Below are 17,258 nucleotides of genomic sequence, written 5' to 3' on the forward strand. Positions count from 1 at the left end.
AGTCAAGAGTGTTTTCTTTTCTTCCTCCTCATCTTGAGATGGGTGGAGCTGCTCCCCTGCCGCCACGGGGTACCTCGCAGGAAAGTCAGCTCTTCCAGAAATGACCCTCCCATCTCCAAAGACCCTTTCCAAAGCCATCTGCGCCATGTTTGGGAAGATGCTTTCACAAAATGGGAAAATGCTTATGGTGAGTGAAAATAAGTCTAAGAACAGCATGATCTCTCATAGAGATTTTCATTTCCTACCTTTGGGGATTTCCCAAAGTTCCTACAAGCATTTGCCACATTTACCATGAGAAAAGATACCTTTTAACAACTGTGACAACATTTTTAAGAGTCCCATCCTAACCCCTTCCTTCTGGGGAAAGTGTGGATCAGTGCTTTATTCTAACGTTCTCCGGGAGGCTGATCAATCTTCATGTCTGATTTTTGTGAGCTGAGGAGAACCAGGCGGGCTCAGGGCACCAGCTGCCATCTCTGGCACATGCCAGGGCTAGATAAATGTTTTGTTGAATGGGTGAGCAAATGACCGAATGGACAGAGGGCTGGGTGGACGGAGCTGGGCAGCTCCCAGAAGCTCCTGCAAACGGTGGGGAGAGAAGCCTGGCAAGAACAGCCAGAGGCCACTAAGAACAGGGCAGCCCACCCCCACCTTCTGCCATTGCCAGGCAGTGTGCCAGTTACCAGCTCACCCCCTTCTCACTGCACACGGAACAGATGCCCACGGTGCTAAGTGGGCAAAGAAGGTCTCCCTCCCTGCCCCGTATCCCCCTTGGTATCTTTCTTCATCACAGCAGGATCTTTCTATGAGTTATTTGGATAAAAGCCTCCAGGGCCTCCCTCCTGCCTGCCCAATAAAGGCCCCACTCCCTGCCAGCACACATCAAACCAAGTCTGACTTCCCTGGAGCCCTCTCTGGTTGTCGCCTGCTCCCCACGCCCACACCCGCCCCTCGTGTCACACTCCACTCCCCTGTTCTCCCCGGAACACACGCTGGGCCTCCGCAGGCTTCACTCCGCCAGCCTGAATGCGCTTCCGGCCATGGAAACCTTTCTCTGCCTGGAAGGTTGCTGTTCATTCTTAAGACCTCATTTAAGGGTTGCCCTGAAACCTTCTCTTATTTCATCAGATAGAACTTTGCTCCCTCGTCTGTGTTCATAATTCGGCCCCAACTGCTGGCGCCACATGGGCGCACATCTGCTCACATCCTCACGTGTGCTCTTCCCTGGGCTGGAGGCTGAAGTCCTCAGCCCGCTCCTTATCATCTGTCACTCCCTGTGCCTGCCTGTGACAGGGGGTCTGAAACAAAACGGGACTGAATTGAAACTGCCCGACTCTTGGGTTGGTGTTTTTCTTCCTCCTCTCCCCTGTTCTTAGCCCCAAATAGCAGTGCTTCTCAAATGCAGCCTCCACACAGGCAGGAGCTGGAAGAGGGCCTGGTGCATCCTAAGCACCCAATAAATACTTGCTGAACGAAGATGTGAACTCCAACCTCGACTTCAACAGCCAGAACTACCTCTGTACCTGTAACAGAAGTCGTGTTTCTGGAAGGTTGGGCAAGCCAAAGGGAAGATATCCAGAAAGGCCCAGAGTGTGGTGCAGGTATCACAAAGGTAGAGAACGATGTCCTTTAATTCCTGTCGCCAAAGGAAAACACTGCATTATTCTCCTTCGCCCCCAGGGACAACTCTGTAGAGGGTCTGAGACAAAGCTGACAAAGCTGGGGGTCCCCAACAGGCAGGTGAACGCTGGAGGTCCCGGGCAAAGACTGGCTTGTCCATCTCTAGAAGGACGATCTGGGGAGCTCAACCCAAGCCTTGGGTCTTGCTACTGTAGTTCCAACAGATGCACAGCCGGGGATCTCTAGGGTGACTTCTAGCTCTGGGCTAATACGATTCTCTCTCTCTCTCTTTTTTTAAATTAAATATATATATATTTTTTGATGTGTACCATTTTAAAAGTCTTTATTGAATTTGTTACAATATTGCTTCTGTTTTGTTTTGGTTTTTTGGCCGCAAGGCAAATGTGGGATCTTAGCTCCTCAACCAGGGATCGAACACGCACCCCCTGCACTGGAAGGCAAAGTCTTAACCACTGGACCGCCAGGGAGGTCCCCTGGGCTAATACGATTCTCTCTTGGAAGTTGAAGGAGAACCCATCCCTGAATCTGAAGACAGCGCCTGAGGTCCCGCACAGAAAGTACATCCCAGTGAGGACAAGAATAGCCCACCCTACTTTCCTTAGAGTTTGAAGCGCCTGTACAGAACAGGGAGTGCATCCTCATAGGCTTCTCTAATTCTCACGATGACGCTAACAAGCAGGCTGGGATCTCCATTTTACAGATGAGGAGACTTATCTGTAGAGACTTCTCTGCGGTTCAGAGGGGTAACATGCCCTGCTCCCACAGCACTCGGTGTGCCCTTTTCTGAAACACTTGTTTAAGGCCTGTTCTCTCACGAGATCGCAAGCTCCAGGAGGGCAGCTCACAGCTGCTTCGTTCCTCCTCTAACTCTGGTGCTTAACACAGGGCCAGACGCACGTCCAGGCTCCTTAAACATTTACCTCCCATCTGGCATCCCCATTAGATTCTGAGTTCCATGAGAGCAGGCGCCGTGTCTGCTTCTGCTCACTGCTTCACCTTCACAGCCCAGCCTGGGGCCTGGCACGTGCTAGGGGCTCCTCCACGCAAATCGGCGCGGTGGATGAAAGGCTCAATGAATAACGCACCCAGGAACCTGTCCACCTGAACTATGTGAAGACTAAACCTCCATCCTGTTCCCTCCGCTACTCCATAAATGAAGCTCCCAGTGAAAAGACCTGCTAAAACGCTCTAAACCTGTGTGATGGGAACAGCTGCTGGTGGGGTTGGGGTAAAGGGCTGTGAGCAGGGGAAGAAGCTGCTGGGCCTTCTACTGGCCAGAAAGAAGCTGGGCTGAAGGGCAACCTCACCAGGAGAGGCATGTCGCTGGGGGTCAGCCGGCCCCTCTCCTCAAGCTTCTGGGGTGTGGTGCAGGCCCCGTCCCCTTGCAAACCACAATGCTGGAGGATATTGCTGAAGACCTGTGAAACACAAGAGATGACTCTCCCACATCCCGTCGAGCCAGCAGCTAGACCCCCATCCTGCAGCTAGCGACTGGTGATCTGAAAACTGCTTTGGAATCTTTAGAATATATGCCAGCGTTCCTGGGACACCAGCTGAGACAGTGACCTTCTCAGAGAGCGGGGTCAGAGTGGAATCTGTGTCAAAGTGGAGTAATGGGGGCATCCTTCTTGAAGGATTGTGGTGAGGATTAAAATGACAAAATGTATGTAAATCCTATGGATATTACCTGGATAGACTGGACAAGTGTATGGTGATGAATATTTAAGAGTTACAGTCAGTAACATAAGTTTTTGGATCCCCTGGAGATGGCAATTTATGGGAACTATATTGAAATAAAAGACAAATCAACAGTGAGGGGAAAACAGAGCCCATCATAAAATCATGTAAGTATTTAACTGATGGTGCTATATTTTAAGTATGCTAGCATGTAAAATTCTAAGAGTTACTGTGAACAGTGGTTATCTCTTGGTGGGATTATGGAGGGAGATTAATCTCCCTCTTTCTGTTTTTTTGTTCTTTTTTTAAAATTTTCCAAATTTTCTACAATGAACATTATTTCATCTGATTTGAGAAACATATAGGGGTATACTTAGAGGTAGATGGCTGTTGACAAACAACACAAAATGCACCCCAAGCTCTTTCTGTATGAGTGCTGGACAGCCCTTAGATTTCAGTCCTGTTCAAGAGAGGAAAGGATGAATTCAAAGGAGTGAGGTGAGGGGTGCAACACAGTGACAGTCTGGAGGTGAATCTGGGGTGGCGGGTGGGGGGGATTTCTCCCAGACTCTTCCAGGAAAGTTGAGAAACATCAGCAGGTAGGAGAAAGGCTCTGCCTCCCCTGGGCAGGACTGAGAGCCAGTCAGTACCTGAAGGATGGTGGGCATGGTTTCATCCAGGTCATTATAGTAACTTGGCTGTTGGAGAAAGATGTTTCCTGAAAAGAGAAGAGAAAGGTAGGAATTGGGAAAAGACAGTAGGGGTGGAGAGGACACAGTACAAATGGTTGCCAGCATGTTCTGTGACCTTTCTCCCCTTTCCTAAGCCTGCCTGCACTAAAGCAGTCCTGGCCCCGCCCCGCTGGCACAGAGCTTTGGCCCAGCCTAGAAACTTCCCCGGGGTGAGGGAGGGACCTTGCTCAGTACAAGTTAACCTTTTAAGCACCTCTGCCCAGCGAATTACGTAAAAGACCCTCCCTGGTCAAACCAGCTCACCCTACCATCCCCAGGGAATGATCACACTTGGGCACTGTGCTTTGTATGACAACACTGGCTTTGTAAATAGGAGCTAGTCATCCAGGAAAATTAGGAGACAGGATCACTCTGCTCAAGAAACCTGGGTGCTACAATCCAGGAGTCTTGCCAGGCCACGCCTCTAGTAATGTGAGGAGATTCTAGGGAGAAATTTCTCTAGAAATTCTCCTACCCTCTGCTTTTGAATCTGCTAGCCATACTAATCCCTACTCCAAGGTGAGAGGCCTGCCAGGGACCTGGAGATAGATTTACCGCACATTTGCACTTATTCCTATAAAATGAAGCCCCTCTCCAAGTGTTCACTATCCTCCAAGTGCTGCTGCTGAGTGTGGAGGTTAGAGCATATGGTAACTGGAACAGAAACCAATTGTCCTGGCTGCCCAAATGGGTGGCGGAAGGGGGGAGGGAAGGAGGATCACAGCTAGCTGGGGGACAGGATGCAAAATGCCACTGCCCTTCAGAAGAGGCCTGGGTTCCTCATCCCACTACAATCCCAGGACCTAAGGCTGGCTGACTGTCAGGGTGCTCTGACCTCTAGGTGTCCTCTGTCTTTGGGCAGGTCTGTCCTTGGTTGCCTTAATGATAACCCTGCAGCCCTCACTCTATCCTGGATGATTTGAAAATGAATGAGATCAAAGGCCAGATGGGGCTGGGTGAGTGAGCAAGTCACTAGGTGGCTGGACTTTCTGTAAACACCTTCCTGGAGGCCGCTTCATTCCTTGATTCCAGAAAGCTGAGTTTTACCAGCAGGAGCTTCCTCAGCACCTCCCATCTGACCCCTCAACCTGTGAAGGTACTCCCTGACCTTCTGTGCCCACCTGCTCCTGACAGGCGGGGAGTGACTGAGCTGTCTCCCCACCCACCTCTGCTCTTCCTCATAAAACCCTCCTAGCAATATCCTCAAGGGCAAGTTTGAACTCCTGACCACGGCACAAAGGGCCTGTAAGATCTGGCTTCTGCTGGCATCTCCGGCCACCCTCTTCCCATCCCTCGAATTGCATTCTTCCCTCACACCATCCTCAACCTCACACAACGAGCCCTGTCCCCTCCCTCTGCCTGCAGTGACCTCCCAGAGCTAAGTCCACCATAAGGCAGATGTCACCCTCTCCAGGCAGAGTCTCCTGACCCAGGCATCAGGAGCAGGTCTCCTCCCATAATTCCCAGGCCACACAGTGGTCCTCACCACTCCTGGACCACCGGGAACAGGGGAAGGCACTCTTTCATAATCCTTCCCATGCTTAGGCCTGAGTAACAGGGATATTTTATAAGCATCAAAATAGATCACATTTCACAATCTACCCTTGAGGTCTTTGGAGTCTCCTTCTCCTTTATCTGATTCCAATGACATTGAAGATCTGACTTTTGATCTCTTAAAGAAATAATTTAAAAAGAAGGGACAGGAATGGCCTCCCTTGAAATATCCCTTCTCAGACTGAAGCAGTTCAGAAACCCAGGGTGGATGCAAGGTATTGTCAAACAGATCAGTGCTGTCCTCCACGGGGCCAAGGGCTCATATACTCCTGCTCTGGCAAAGCAGCTCCAAGAGAGTCTAACTGAAGGGCCCTGCTTTCACAATTACACTTGCTGATTCACAACACCAGCCTTAAGGTTGAAAAAAAAGCAGGAGGCAGGGACAGGGCAAGGACTGGGCTTCTGCCCAAAGGACAGTTGGCCAGTTCCCTTGCTCTCCCCTTGTCTCCTTTGTCAACCCTCTTCCAGATGATCTGCTTTGCTCACGAGCTTCTGTGGTGGAGAAAGTGAAGGCTGCCCTTGCTGTGTCTCATGTCTTCTGCTCAAGGGTTGGAAAGAGAGCTTGTGTGTGTGTGTGTGTGTGTGTGTGTGTGTGTGTGTGTGCGCGCGCGTGCGTGTTGAAGGGTGTGGAGAAGGGGCCTGCAGACGGAGAGCCAGACAGACAGACACACACACACAATATGAAGGGGCTCCTGATACCTGATCCTGCCCTCTTTTCTGTGAACCAGCCTCTGTGAGCCAAAGAAAGGGCTCTCCTTAATAAGCCAATTTAGGGTTCTCAATCTAGGGATGAGAATATTCTAAAACAGCTCAAACTCTATGAGGGAGTATGTTTTCCTGGAGACAAGCTTTCATCTGATTCTCAAAGGAGTCAGTGACCTAAAAGATTAGGAACCCTGGCAACAGGCGGAGCTCTCTCACACCACCCTTGCTTGTCTGGAAATGCGGCCAGACAGCATCTCTGCCTGGACCCTCACAGCCGTCTACAGCCCACGGACCTAATGCTGCCCTTGCCTCTACTTACAACCTGCTCCCCCACCTCAAGTTTTCTCCAGATTCGTTAAGACTCCTCCCTCCAGCTGACCTCACTAAGCCCCGCTTTACTCCCAGATGTGTCCTTTTCTGCCCCAGCAGCCCAAGCAGGCTCTCACATTCAAACCCACGCTGAAGCCCTGGCCCCCTCCACGGGCTCCCGTCACCACCCTCCCCACCTGCATGCTGCCAGATTAACCTTGTCGCCAGATGGCTCCCCACCCTGCTCCAAGCTCCTAGATGCTCCAAGCTCCTAGAGGCTCCCACAGCCTCGTCACAGTAAGAGCTCGCACTTACCAAGTGCCTGTAACGTGCCAGGCTCTGTGCTGAGCACCACCTCATATTTAATCCCCACAACCATACTACAAGTTGGTCTTCCCTTTCTTCAAGTGAGAAAACTCAGGCTTAGAGTGGCTAACTAACTTGGTCAAGGTGACACAGCTGGGACTAGAGCTGTGGATTGGGCAATTCAACTCTAGAACCTGCCTTCTTAGCCACCAAGCGATACTGCTCCCCAAGTGCCAAAGCCTGGCGTGCAGCCCTCCTTGATCCGGCCCCAGCTTCCTCCCCTGGCTCCTGCGCTGCCCTCCCAGAATGCTCCACTCCAACCAAACCGGCCTAATAATTGTTTCTCTAGCTAATCGTGCCTGCTTTTGTGCACTCATCCCAACCTCTGTCTAGAGTATAATTATTAAGGGTCTTTCCCGGGGAAAATAAAAGAAATTAACTGATGATCAGGCAATAATTAGATTTGAATGAGAAACCAGAGGTCGTTCCAATGAAAAGCTGGATATGAAATTTCATACACATTATGCTCTAATATGTTTTAAAAAAAATACAAAGAGAAAAGAGTAGAAGGGAATAATCACCAAATCATTGTCTCTGGGTGCAGGAATTTAGTAATTGCTTTCCTGTTTCTTTACACTTTATATTCTTTCAAAATGTTCTAAATTAACATATATTACCTTTATTATTGTGGTGGGGAGGTAGGAAGGAAGGGAAGAAGACATTTCTAGGGATAACTGAGCTCTGTAACTGGGCATTTGGAAGTCTCTATCTTATAATCTCAGGGTGAGGAGTGCTGACAGGGGTGTCCCGGGTGAGTAGCTCTCCGTGCCAGTCCAATGCCATGAGTGGCTATTCAAAAATGAGTCCACTGTGGCACTGTTCCCTCTGTAACTTCCCAACAAAGCTTCCGGCTCTGAGTGAACCTTCCAACCCATGGCCTCCTGATGGGATCCAACTGCTGATGTCTGTTCCCTTCACAAGCCCAAAGGGTCCTCCCTGAACTCTGCCCCCATCTGTTCTCAGCAGCAATGCAAATCTTGACATTTCTGAGGCAGCCCCATCACCCCTGAGGCAGGGAGTGGCCAAGGGTGAGAGCCTGAGAGTCAGGCCCAAGTGACATAAATCCCAGCCTGGCTACTCGTTAGTCACGGCCTCTCAGGCAAGTCCCTGACATATAACCTCAGTTTCCTTAACTGTAAATGGGGATGATGACACCACTGACATCACAGGGCGACTGGGAGGATCAACTGAGATGACATATGAGGAGCATCCGCAGAGTCACCAGTGAGCACTCAAATAACCGTTAGCTGTCGCCACCGTTCTTACTCTCATTGCCGAAGCAAACTCCCCGACTCCTTCGATTGTTTGACACATGGCCTAATGCTGACTCCAAGATCCTGGAGCAGCTGCGTGATGCCCATTTTTGTCTCCACTCCCCCACCACCACTTAGTCACTTCTTTCAGAGTTGACACACACGTCCACTAAGACATTTCCAAGCACCACCCACTGCTGCTGCTCTGAATCCCCCTGTGCTCATCCGGGCGCCCGCCTTTGGAATTTGGGGGCCATCTCTGTGCCCCCCCGCCCTGCCGCCGTCAGGCCACAGCCCCTACTCACCTATCATCTTCTGCAGCAGCGGAGAGTTGCCTTTTCCAAAGAGCACGCAGAGGTCCAGGATCTTTGGGATGTCAAACAGGAAGTTGTTGTAGAGGATTTCTCCAAAAGCAGAGGGGGAAATGAAGTGATCCTAAGGAACAGTGCAGAAAGCATGAGAGACTTTCCAAAAACATGTGCATTGCAGGGTAATAGCAAGCTCACAAGAAACAACCTTCAGGTCCATCAGCAGGGGCCTGGCTAACAGAAGCAGCTCTGTCCACACCACGGACATGTCTGAGCCTCATGGACTGACCTGGAGCAGTGGTCACACTTCATCTTAATGTAAACAGAAGCAAAAGCTCACTATAAAACCATCAGCTGGGGAATCATTCTAAAATATTTATGTGTAAATCACCATGATGTCTGGGATTATTTAAAATACTCCAAGAAAAACAGAAAACTCAGGGGGAGGGAGCAAACAAGATGTCTATACCTGTTGAACCCAGGTAATGGGTACATGGGAGTCATTATACTTTTGTGTATATTTGAAAATTTCCATGTAACAAGTTAAAAAAACAAAAAAGCAAGATACTATTTTTAAAATAAATATGTGCGCACACACACACACATTGAAAGGAAAAAAGTTTCCTGAAGGAACATGCACCTTGACAGTGGTCATTTTGAGGGGAGGGAGTTTTGTGGATGACTTTCATAATCTACAAAATATTTCTGTTATGTTTGAGTTGTTCAGAGACAGCATTATTATTTTTAAAATCAGGGGGAAAAAAGTAAAGGTTTTTAAAAAGCACATACGAGTCCCTCTAAAAACTCAGAACCAATGTATTCGCCCTCTGACGCACAAGGAGGGCATAGTCACGCGCCACCTGGCACAGGGCCTTCGGCTCCCCATCGATGAAAACATTGGGTGTAACGCAGGCGACCCGGTGACTTAGAGGATAAGGGAGGTGGCACAGATTTCTTCCCCAATGGTGGGAATAAAAGCAGAGGGGAGACAGAGGAAACATGATACTTCCAGAGCCTTCCTTCCCAGGGCTGAGAGCCTGGCACAGAGGTGTCAGGTGGCGGTGGTGACCTGTCACGGGATCCGGGGCTTACTTTGGATTCCTTGTGAGTGGACATGCGAAGGAAGGTGAGAAAAACACTTCGGTGGAGGCGCTTCTCCATGTCAACGACCTCAGGGGCCGGGGCCACCCAATCGTCGAACTTTCGGGGGACATAGTGCAGGTAGGAGTCCAGGCACTTCTGCAGAGTCTCGTCGAAGACAACCTAAGCCAGGCGACAGAGGACAGCAAGGGCTCGTCACTGAGGCCCAAGGGCGTGTGGGTGGACTGTGCAGGGCTCACGGCCCATCAGCCCTGGCCTGTGGCAAACACTCCAACCCCAAGGGACCGAAGAGGTATAAATGAGCCGAGGGCTAAACACGAGTTTCTAAAAATGACGTGTTGGAAGGCGTTGTGTAAACATCACTAAGACTGTGATACAAGTCAGAGCAATCCAAACCACAATTTGCTGTTAAGGATCCAGTGTAAGAAGCAGAGAAAAAAAGCATCTCCTGGGAGAGAAAAACAACAGCACCCAACCAATGGCATGTCATGTGCTTTGTCTTAGCGTGAATTTTGATAGAATGTTACCTGGCACCAGAATTTATCGTGAGGCAGGGCCAGGAGCCAGTCGAGGTCATTGGCTACGAAGGTGGCGCGTTCCAGGTACTCCTCCACTAGGGCGGGAATGTTGTCTTTAGGGGGCGGTTTGTATAACACAAAATACCGGTCTGCCTTCTGCTCGGGGTGCTACGGATCCAAAAACCACGTGTTAACGTGGCAGAGGTTAGTCAGTGAGGGCCCATTTGCCAACCCACAGCAATGACAACACTGGGCTGTTCCAACCAGTGACCCTCAAGCATAAAGAACTGAGTGTCTCTGACAAAGGGGGCTTGGTTGCAGCCAGGGAACACCAGGCGGGCATTAAATACCATGTTTTTTGGAGAATATTTAATGACATGGGGAAAGGTTAAGGGAAGAAAAAGCAGGACACAAACCTCTCTATTTTATAACCAGTTTGGGGAGTAAAAAAAAAAGTACACATATTTAACACATTCACACACTGGTACAGACTTTTTTTTAAAGTGTGTGTGTGGGGGGCAACCCCCCAAAACTCACAGTGGCTGTCTCTAGTGGAAGGGATTATGACTTGACTATATTTTCCCGTTAAAAAAAAGAACATGTATTATTTTTTAAATTATTTTTTAAATCATACAAGTGAGGCATGAGCATCCTTTCTTTCAAAAACTCACAATAGTACAGAAAGGTGAGTTGCCTGGCCCATACCCCCAGCCCCTGTGTCAACCCAGAGGTAACCCCTCACCATTCCCTGAGCATCCTCACAGACCTTTTCTAAGTATTTACATTAAAATGTGCCCATATGAGGCATTTCTTTGGACCCATTTTCATCTTTCTGACACAAACAGTATCATACTGTACATATCACTGTGCTATACCCTTTGTATAATCAGAAAAAAACCTCAGTATTTTTTTTAAAAGATGCTAATCAGGTAATTGCAGGTCTCAGCTTAGCATCACAAGCTCTCTCTTCCAACCCTTACCTTGCCATAAACAAATCTTACTTTGTTCACCATAAAGAAGAGAAGATGAGCTCAGTTTTCTCCTCTGACTACATAAGGGCTGCTTTCTCTTGGGGAGGGGGGGAGGTGATAACAGGAAGAAGGCTGGGCTGCGTCTCAGCTATTATCAACCACAATCCACCCACTTCCAGGTCTGTCAATCCAGGGGGCACAGGAAAACCACAGCTGATTGGTCAGTCTCCTCGAGAACCACCTACACCTCCCAACTGCCTAACGCAAGTTTGCAAACTGTGGAGTCTTTGAGTCCCGCAGGATTCCTTGGGGGTCACCTGCCAGGTGGGTCTTCAGGACCCCTCCCATTTAAATCATAATTTATACAAAAGGAATCCTGCTGCCTGAAACAAATCCAAAACTACTCTCTAGGCCCTAATTTCATCTCCTTGGTTTTCGAGTTCCCCTCCTGCCTTTGTCTGTTGACATTTCACCTCTTAGGTCACTTCTCAGGCCAGGCTACTCACCCCACTCACCCAACAGACACACACATACACACACCCCTGAGAGTCTACCTCCCTACAATCCTACACATTTACTGACACCCTGCTGCGCACATGAAGAAGGCATCCTCTACAGAGGGGAAGATGCACATCTAAGCTATCAAATGAGCACAACACAGACAGCTCAAACCCGGCAGAGAGACTGTGAGAGGGCAACAGGTGATTAACTGCGCCTGGAGGACGAGGGGCCGCTTCCCAGGGCCGGCAGCATCTGAGCTGGCCCTTGGAGGATGAAAAGGATTTTTAGGTGGAAAACACAGTATTTTTATGGAGGCATAAAAATGGGCCATTAAAAAAAAAAAAGGGTACAGACTGCACCAGTTGGTGGGAGATGGATTTGGAGGGAGAGATGCTGGAAGGATAATAAAAGCCGTCACTCACGGAGGACCTGCCCTGTGCCGGCTGCTGAGTAGGCCTGTTCCCCAGCCCATTTCTTTTTTACCTAGAACAACTATTTCAAAGGGAGACAGTATTCTCCCCATTTTACAGAGGAGGAAACCAAGACTCAGTCAGATTCAGCAACTTTGCCAAGGTCACAGGGCTAAGGAAGCAATTGAGGCAGGATCTGAACCAAACCTGACACTGCAGACCTACTAAATGACCTAAGGTACCACGTGTCACCCTGGTCTCACTGCTCATCCTTCTCACCCCAGCTCTGACCTCACCTCCTCCAGGAAGTCTCCCAAGTCCCACCCTGACTAGGTTAGGGGTTTCACCTGGGCTCCCCAACACCTGCACTCTATGCTTCCCCGACTGTAGCACTTGTTAAACTGTATCAGAAGTGCTTGCAGATCCGTGGTTGCTGTGGAAGGGGACAGAGGAAGGGACAGATTATAGGGGGGGCACCAGGACACTTTCGGGAAATGTTCATTATCTTTTTTTTTCTGGCCACACCACACAGCATGTGGAACCTCCCCGACCAGGGGTACCAGGGATCGAACCCGTACCCCCTGCAGTGGAAGTGCAGAGTCTTAACCACTGGACCACCATGAAGTCCAGAAATGTTCATTATCTTGATTATGGTGATGGTTTCATGGGTGTATGCAGATGTCAAAACCAATCAGATCGTATACTTTAAATAAATACAGTTTATTGTCCTCCAATGATACCTCAATAAAGTGATACAAAAGGGAGGGCCTGCCTTCTCCTTCTCCCCCAGTACCCTGCAGGTCTCTGGAGGGAGTCTGAGTCTTGCTCACCACAGCAGTCCCAACCCCTAGAACAGTGCCTGGCATCGAGCAGACTCTCCATGTACATTTGCTGATTGAACAAAGGAATGCATGGAGGTAATGAAGGACCAGATCCTGTCAGGGTCTCTGAAGGACCTTCAATGCCACGCTCAAGAGTAGGGGCCATTGGGGGACTTCCCTGGTGGTCCAGTGGTTAAGACTCCATGCTCCCAATGCAGGGGGCATGGATTCGATCCCTGGACAGGGAAATAAGATCCCACATGCCGCATGGTGCAGCCAAAAAAGAAAAAAAAAAAAAAAATGAGTAGGGGGCATGGAAGATTCCAGGGCAAGGAGCAGCAGGCTCCAACTGTATCTTCCACTCTTCAGGCCTGGCTTAGGTCCCACTTCCTGCATGAAGCTTTCTGAACATTCTCTGCCCATCAAACTTCTGCTCTGTTTATCCTGATAAGAAACTATTCTGGACTGTTCTCCAAATGCTCCACTTATACAAGTCTTGTCTTTCTCAAGAGCCCATTCACCCACTTTGGCCCAAGACTTGATTTCTTTTGGATCTTCAATAGTAAGTATGTGCATCTGCACGGTAACTACTCAATAAACATTAGCTTCAGCTATCACTCTGCAGAGGCAGCATGATGGCTGTCCCTTTGCTGGAGATCTTCTTCTCCCAAGTTGGGACTAAAGAGACAAATACAGGGCGGGTACATCTCTGAGGACAATCTTTCAGGAGCTTCTGGTGGCCTGCAGCACAGCCAAAAGACTGCTCCTCAATCAAACAGCTGTCTTCCTTAGCTCGTCCCTCTTCCCACCCTACACCCCATTCATAATGCCGCTGTCACCGTCACAGCTGACATCACCGTCTTCATTGAGTGCTCACTATGTCCTAGGTTCACTGCTAATTCACAGGCATCTCATTTAATCCTCACAACCACCCCAGCAAGGCTGGTTCTACTGTTACCCTGTTTTGGATCCTGAGGCTTAGAGATGTTAAGTAACTTGCCCAAAGTCACAGGGCCAAGTCTGTGTGACATTAAACACAAAGCCGGGTTCCTTAACTCTGCTTCCACCCCAGGTGGTTTGTGTAGGAGTCAGGCTCTCAGGAGTCCAGGCCAATAGACACAGGTCGTCCTGCCAGGTCCATCCTCCTCCCATTGCTCTGCCCGGCTATTGCTTACTCACCCTTCAATACCCAGTTCAGGATCCCCCTCTTTCTGGAAGGAGTTCCTGGCAGTGTGTGCTCTCCCACCACCCTAAGACCTCCCCGTACCCATAAACCCCGCTGGTCTGGATCAGCAGCCTGGACTTCCTTCCCTCATATCCTGATCATGCTGCAGAGAACTACCAGTCTGCTTTCTCCCCTCAAGGGCAGGAACCATGTCTTTTCTCTTTGTAGCTCCAGTGCCTGTCACAAAGCGTGGCTAGGGTCCTTGACTCATTTACTGAATGTCTCCTGAGAGCTACTACGTGCCTGGCACTGGAAAACCAGAACAAAGGGAAGGGCCCGGTCCCTGCTCCCACGGAGCCCACAGTCTAGCAGCCCAGGTGTCCAGTACGTGGGGAAGGACTGAGGTGGGAAATCAGACCCAAGGAACCCGTCTCCACCAGCGCCGACCAACAGAACCTCTGCAGTGACGGAACTGCTCTAGACCTGGTCCGTGCTGGCCAATACAGTAGGCTCTCACCACATGGGACTATTTTAACCTAAATGAACTAAAACTAAATTAAAAATCCAGTTCCTCAGGTGAACTAGCCACAATTTCAAGAGCTCAACCACTACACGTGGTGAACAGCTAACATATTGGACAGAACAGTTCTCAATTTTCTGATCAATAACCCCCTTACATAAAAAGATTATGAATACAAGGATATATTGCACAACACAGGGAACACAGCCAACATTTTATAACTACAAATGGAATATAACCTTTAAAATTGTGAATCACTATGTTATACACCTGAAACATATAATGTTGGACATTGACTCTACTTCAATTTAAAAAAAAGTTATAAAAAAGAAACAAGAGGCTTTATAGCAGAAAGGTTAAGCCTACGGGCTCTAGGGGCAGCCTAGCTGTGTTCCCATCCTGGCTCCCCTAATTTTCCAGTTTTATGACCCTGAACTTTTAGTTTCCTCATCTGTAAAATGGGGACAACCAAAATGCCTACTCAGAGGGCTGTGGTTCGGCTTACATGAGATAAATCCAGGTGAAAGGTTTGGCCAAGAGCGAGTGCTCTATAAATATTTTTTTAAATTTTTATTTATTTATTTACGGCTACATTGGGTCTTCGTTGCTGTGCACGGGCTTTCTCTAATTGCGGCAAGCATGGGCTCCTCCTTGTTATGGTGCACGGGCTTCTCATTGCAGTGGTTTCTCTTGTTGTGGGGCACAGGCTCTAGGCGTTTGGGCTCAGCAGTTGTGGCTCGCGGGCTCTAGAGCACGGGCTCAGTAGTTGTGGCACACGGGCTTAGTTACTCCGTGGCATGTGGAATCTTCCCCGACCAGGGCTCGAACCTGTGTCCCCTGCATTGGCAGGCGGATTCTTAACCACTGAGCCTCCAGGGAAGTCCCCTCTATAAATATTAAGTACTATTATTAGAGAGTAGTTAGGAAATAATAGGAAGCCATCCAGAAAGCAGGAAATAAAACACCAAGCTCGTTTCCCACAATTTTACTCAAGCTCCCAGAAAATACTTCCTCCCACCTTGTTCAAGTAAGCTCATATTCTTGGGAAAACAGCAAGGGGGTATGGGGACTCCAGTCCCCGCGTCTGTCTCCTTCTCCAGCACCCTGGCACCTCTCTGCGGCTCTAATCTCTCCCTGCAGCTGGTAATCGGCATGCTCACAGCCTCCTTAATTTTCAGTCTCACAAGCCCTGCCAGGTCTGTGTGTGGCGCTTCTCAGCCCGTTCAGAACTGACCTCTGAAATCAGTGTGCCCCGCCAAAGTGGATAGCAACTGGGACAGCTCTGAAAAAGGCCCATCCGAAACCTGAGCACCTCCCACAGGGTCCAATCCCCAAACCCAGCTTTGGGCCAGCCCCACTGCTAGGCCAGCTCAGGCTGAGTCAGAACTGCCATCAGACTGATTCAAAATGAAATGCTTTGCAGGCAAGGTGTGGGGTGGTGACATGGAAAATACCACTCAAATTCAAGCTGCTCGGAAAGGAAACTTCTACTCTACGCTGGGCCTGGAAGGACCTAATAGCGTCCCGACTACTGAATTACAGACTGTGGCCCTTGGGTCATTCTAGAACAGATAAAGAAGGAATTTACTTTTTGCTTCTGAAATTGCAAGAATGATAATATCAGGCTGAACGGCCTCAAGGCACCGGCTCACCAGCGCTGGTGAAGTCCTCAGCTTCCCTGTCTTCAGGTCCTTGTGGGTGATCTGGAGTTGGTCCAGGGGCAGAGCTGGCATTGTGCTGCATTGACCCTCCTGAAAGGAATATGGATGGGAAGAAGACAGCAGACACAGAGGCTCCTGGGGGCAGGGGCCTGCATTGGGGCTGATCCCAGAGCCAGGAGAGAAGCTTCAACCTCTGGCCTCAAAGGCTTCAAAGGCCTGCTTCCTGTACCTACTAATCTAGACCAAAGTGACTTTTTTGCCTAAAGCAGCAGTTATCAGCTGAGGAGGAAAACACTCCCCAGGTGACTCCTGAAATATTCCCACCCAATTTGAGAAGTACTGGTTAAAAGTACCTAGATTATCTTTATTATGGCTCCAGGTCCGTGCCCTCCTTGGCCTGTGAACTCTGTGAAGACAGTACCTGGACTCTCCTTCTCTTGCTACCTTTCCTGTGACAAGCATAGGCCTGATACAGAGGTGGCTTCATCAAATATTTCATGAACAATTGAATATGAGGATACTTTTCTTACCACTCTAACCAGATTTTAAGTCTTTTGAGGGTTGGAGCCATGGGCCTTTCTTCACTTGCAGAGGGAGTTAAGAGTTTACAACCTTTCTAGGCTTCAGGGAAGAAGGACACGGATAAACAGAAGGACCAGGGAGGGCAACAGAATTCACAGAAAACTGCCAGAGCAAGCTCCTTTCTAGAGAGGCACAAACTGGCCTCAGAGTCAATGAGCAGCAGACACCACATCTCCTGTCTTCCCATCCAATGCTCTTTTCTCAATACAACTTGGCCTGACCTGCGGAAGGACATGCGTATTGGCTGAATCATGGCACAGAAGTGACTCAGGCCTCAGACATGCCACAAAAGGCCAGCACAGTCTCAATGATGACATGAAGACATATCAAGGCTGGGATGAGGAAATCATCACCTCCTGAATCCTCGCAGAGGAGCTGAGGGGCATGGTCAGCCATGAGTTACTGGAGTCCCAGCTCTCAGATATTAGGCCTGGCCCTGGTGTTATGAAGACAGACTGATAAAG

General features: G+C 49.3%; 1 protein-coding gene across 5 annotated transcripts in view; it reads right to left on the reverse strand.

Moving 5' to 3' along the window:
* ASCC2 (activating signal cointegrator 1 complex subunit 2) overlaps nucleotides 1-17,258 on the reverse strand; it is a 39,142-nt gene that overhangs the window by 18,753 nt on the left and 3,131 nt on the right. For 2 of the 5 annotated variants that reach the window (XM_082667152.1, XM_082667149.1), the window contains exons 3-9: nucleotides 16,204-16,302; nucleotides 10,173-10,331; nucleotides 9,637-9,807; nucleotides 8,542-8,671; nucleotides 3,969-4,036; nucleotides 2,949-3,059; nucleotides 1,524-1,636 (exon numbers count right to left, since the gene is read on the reverse strand). In XM_082667152.1, the coding sequence (XP_082523278.1) occupies nucleotides 1,524-1,636; nucleotides 2,949-3,059; nucleotides 3,969-4,036; nucleotides 8,542-8,671; nucleotides 9,637-9,807; nucleotides 10,173-10,331; nucleotides 16,204-16,284 (833 nt within the window). In that variant the 5' untranslated portion in view covers nucleotides 16,285-16,302. The remainder of the gene's footprint in view (nucleotides 1-1,523; nucleotides 1,637-2,948; nucleotides 3,060-3,968; nucleotides 4,037-8,541; nucleotides 8,672-9,636; nucleotides 9,808-10,172; nucleotides 10,332-16,203; nucleotides 16,303-17,258) is intronic. The other 3 variants (XM_082667151.1, XM_082667150.1, XM_082667148.1) reach the window with 2 other exon arrangements.

Source organism: Grampus griseus, assembly GCF_964374135.1.
Source record: "Grampus griseus genome assembly, chromosome: 12".
Classification (NCBI taxonomy): domain Eukaryota; kingdom Metazoa; phylum Chordata; class Mammalia; order Artiodactyla; family Delphinidae; genus Grampus; species Grampus griseus.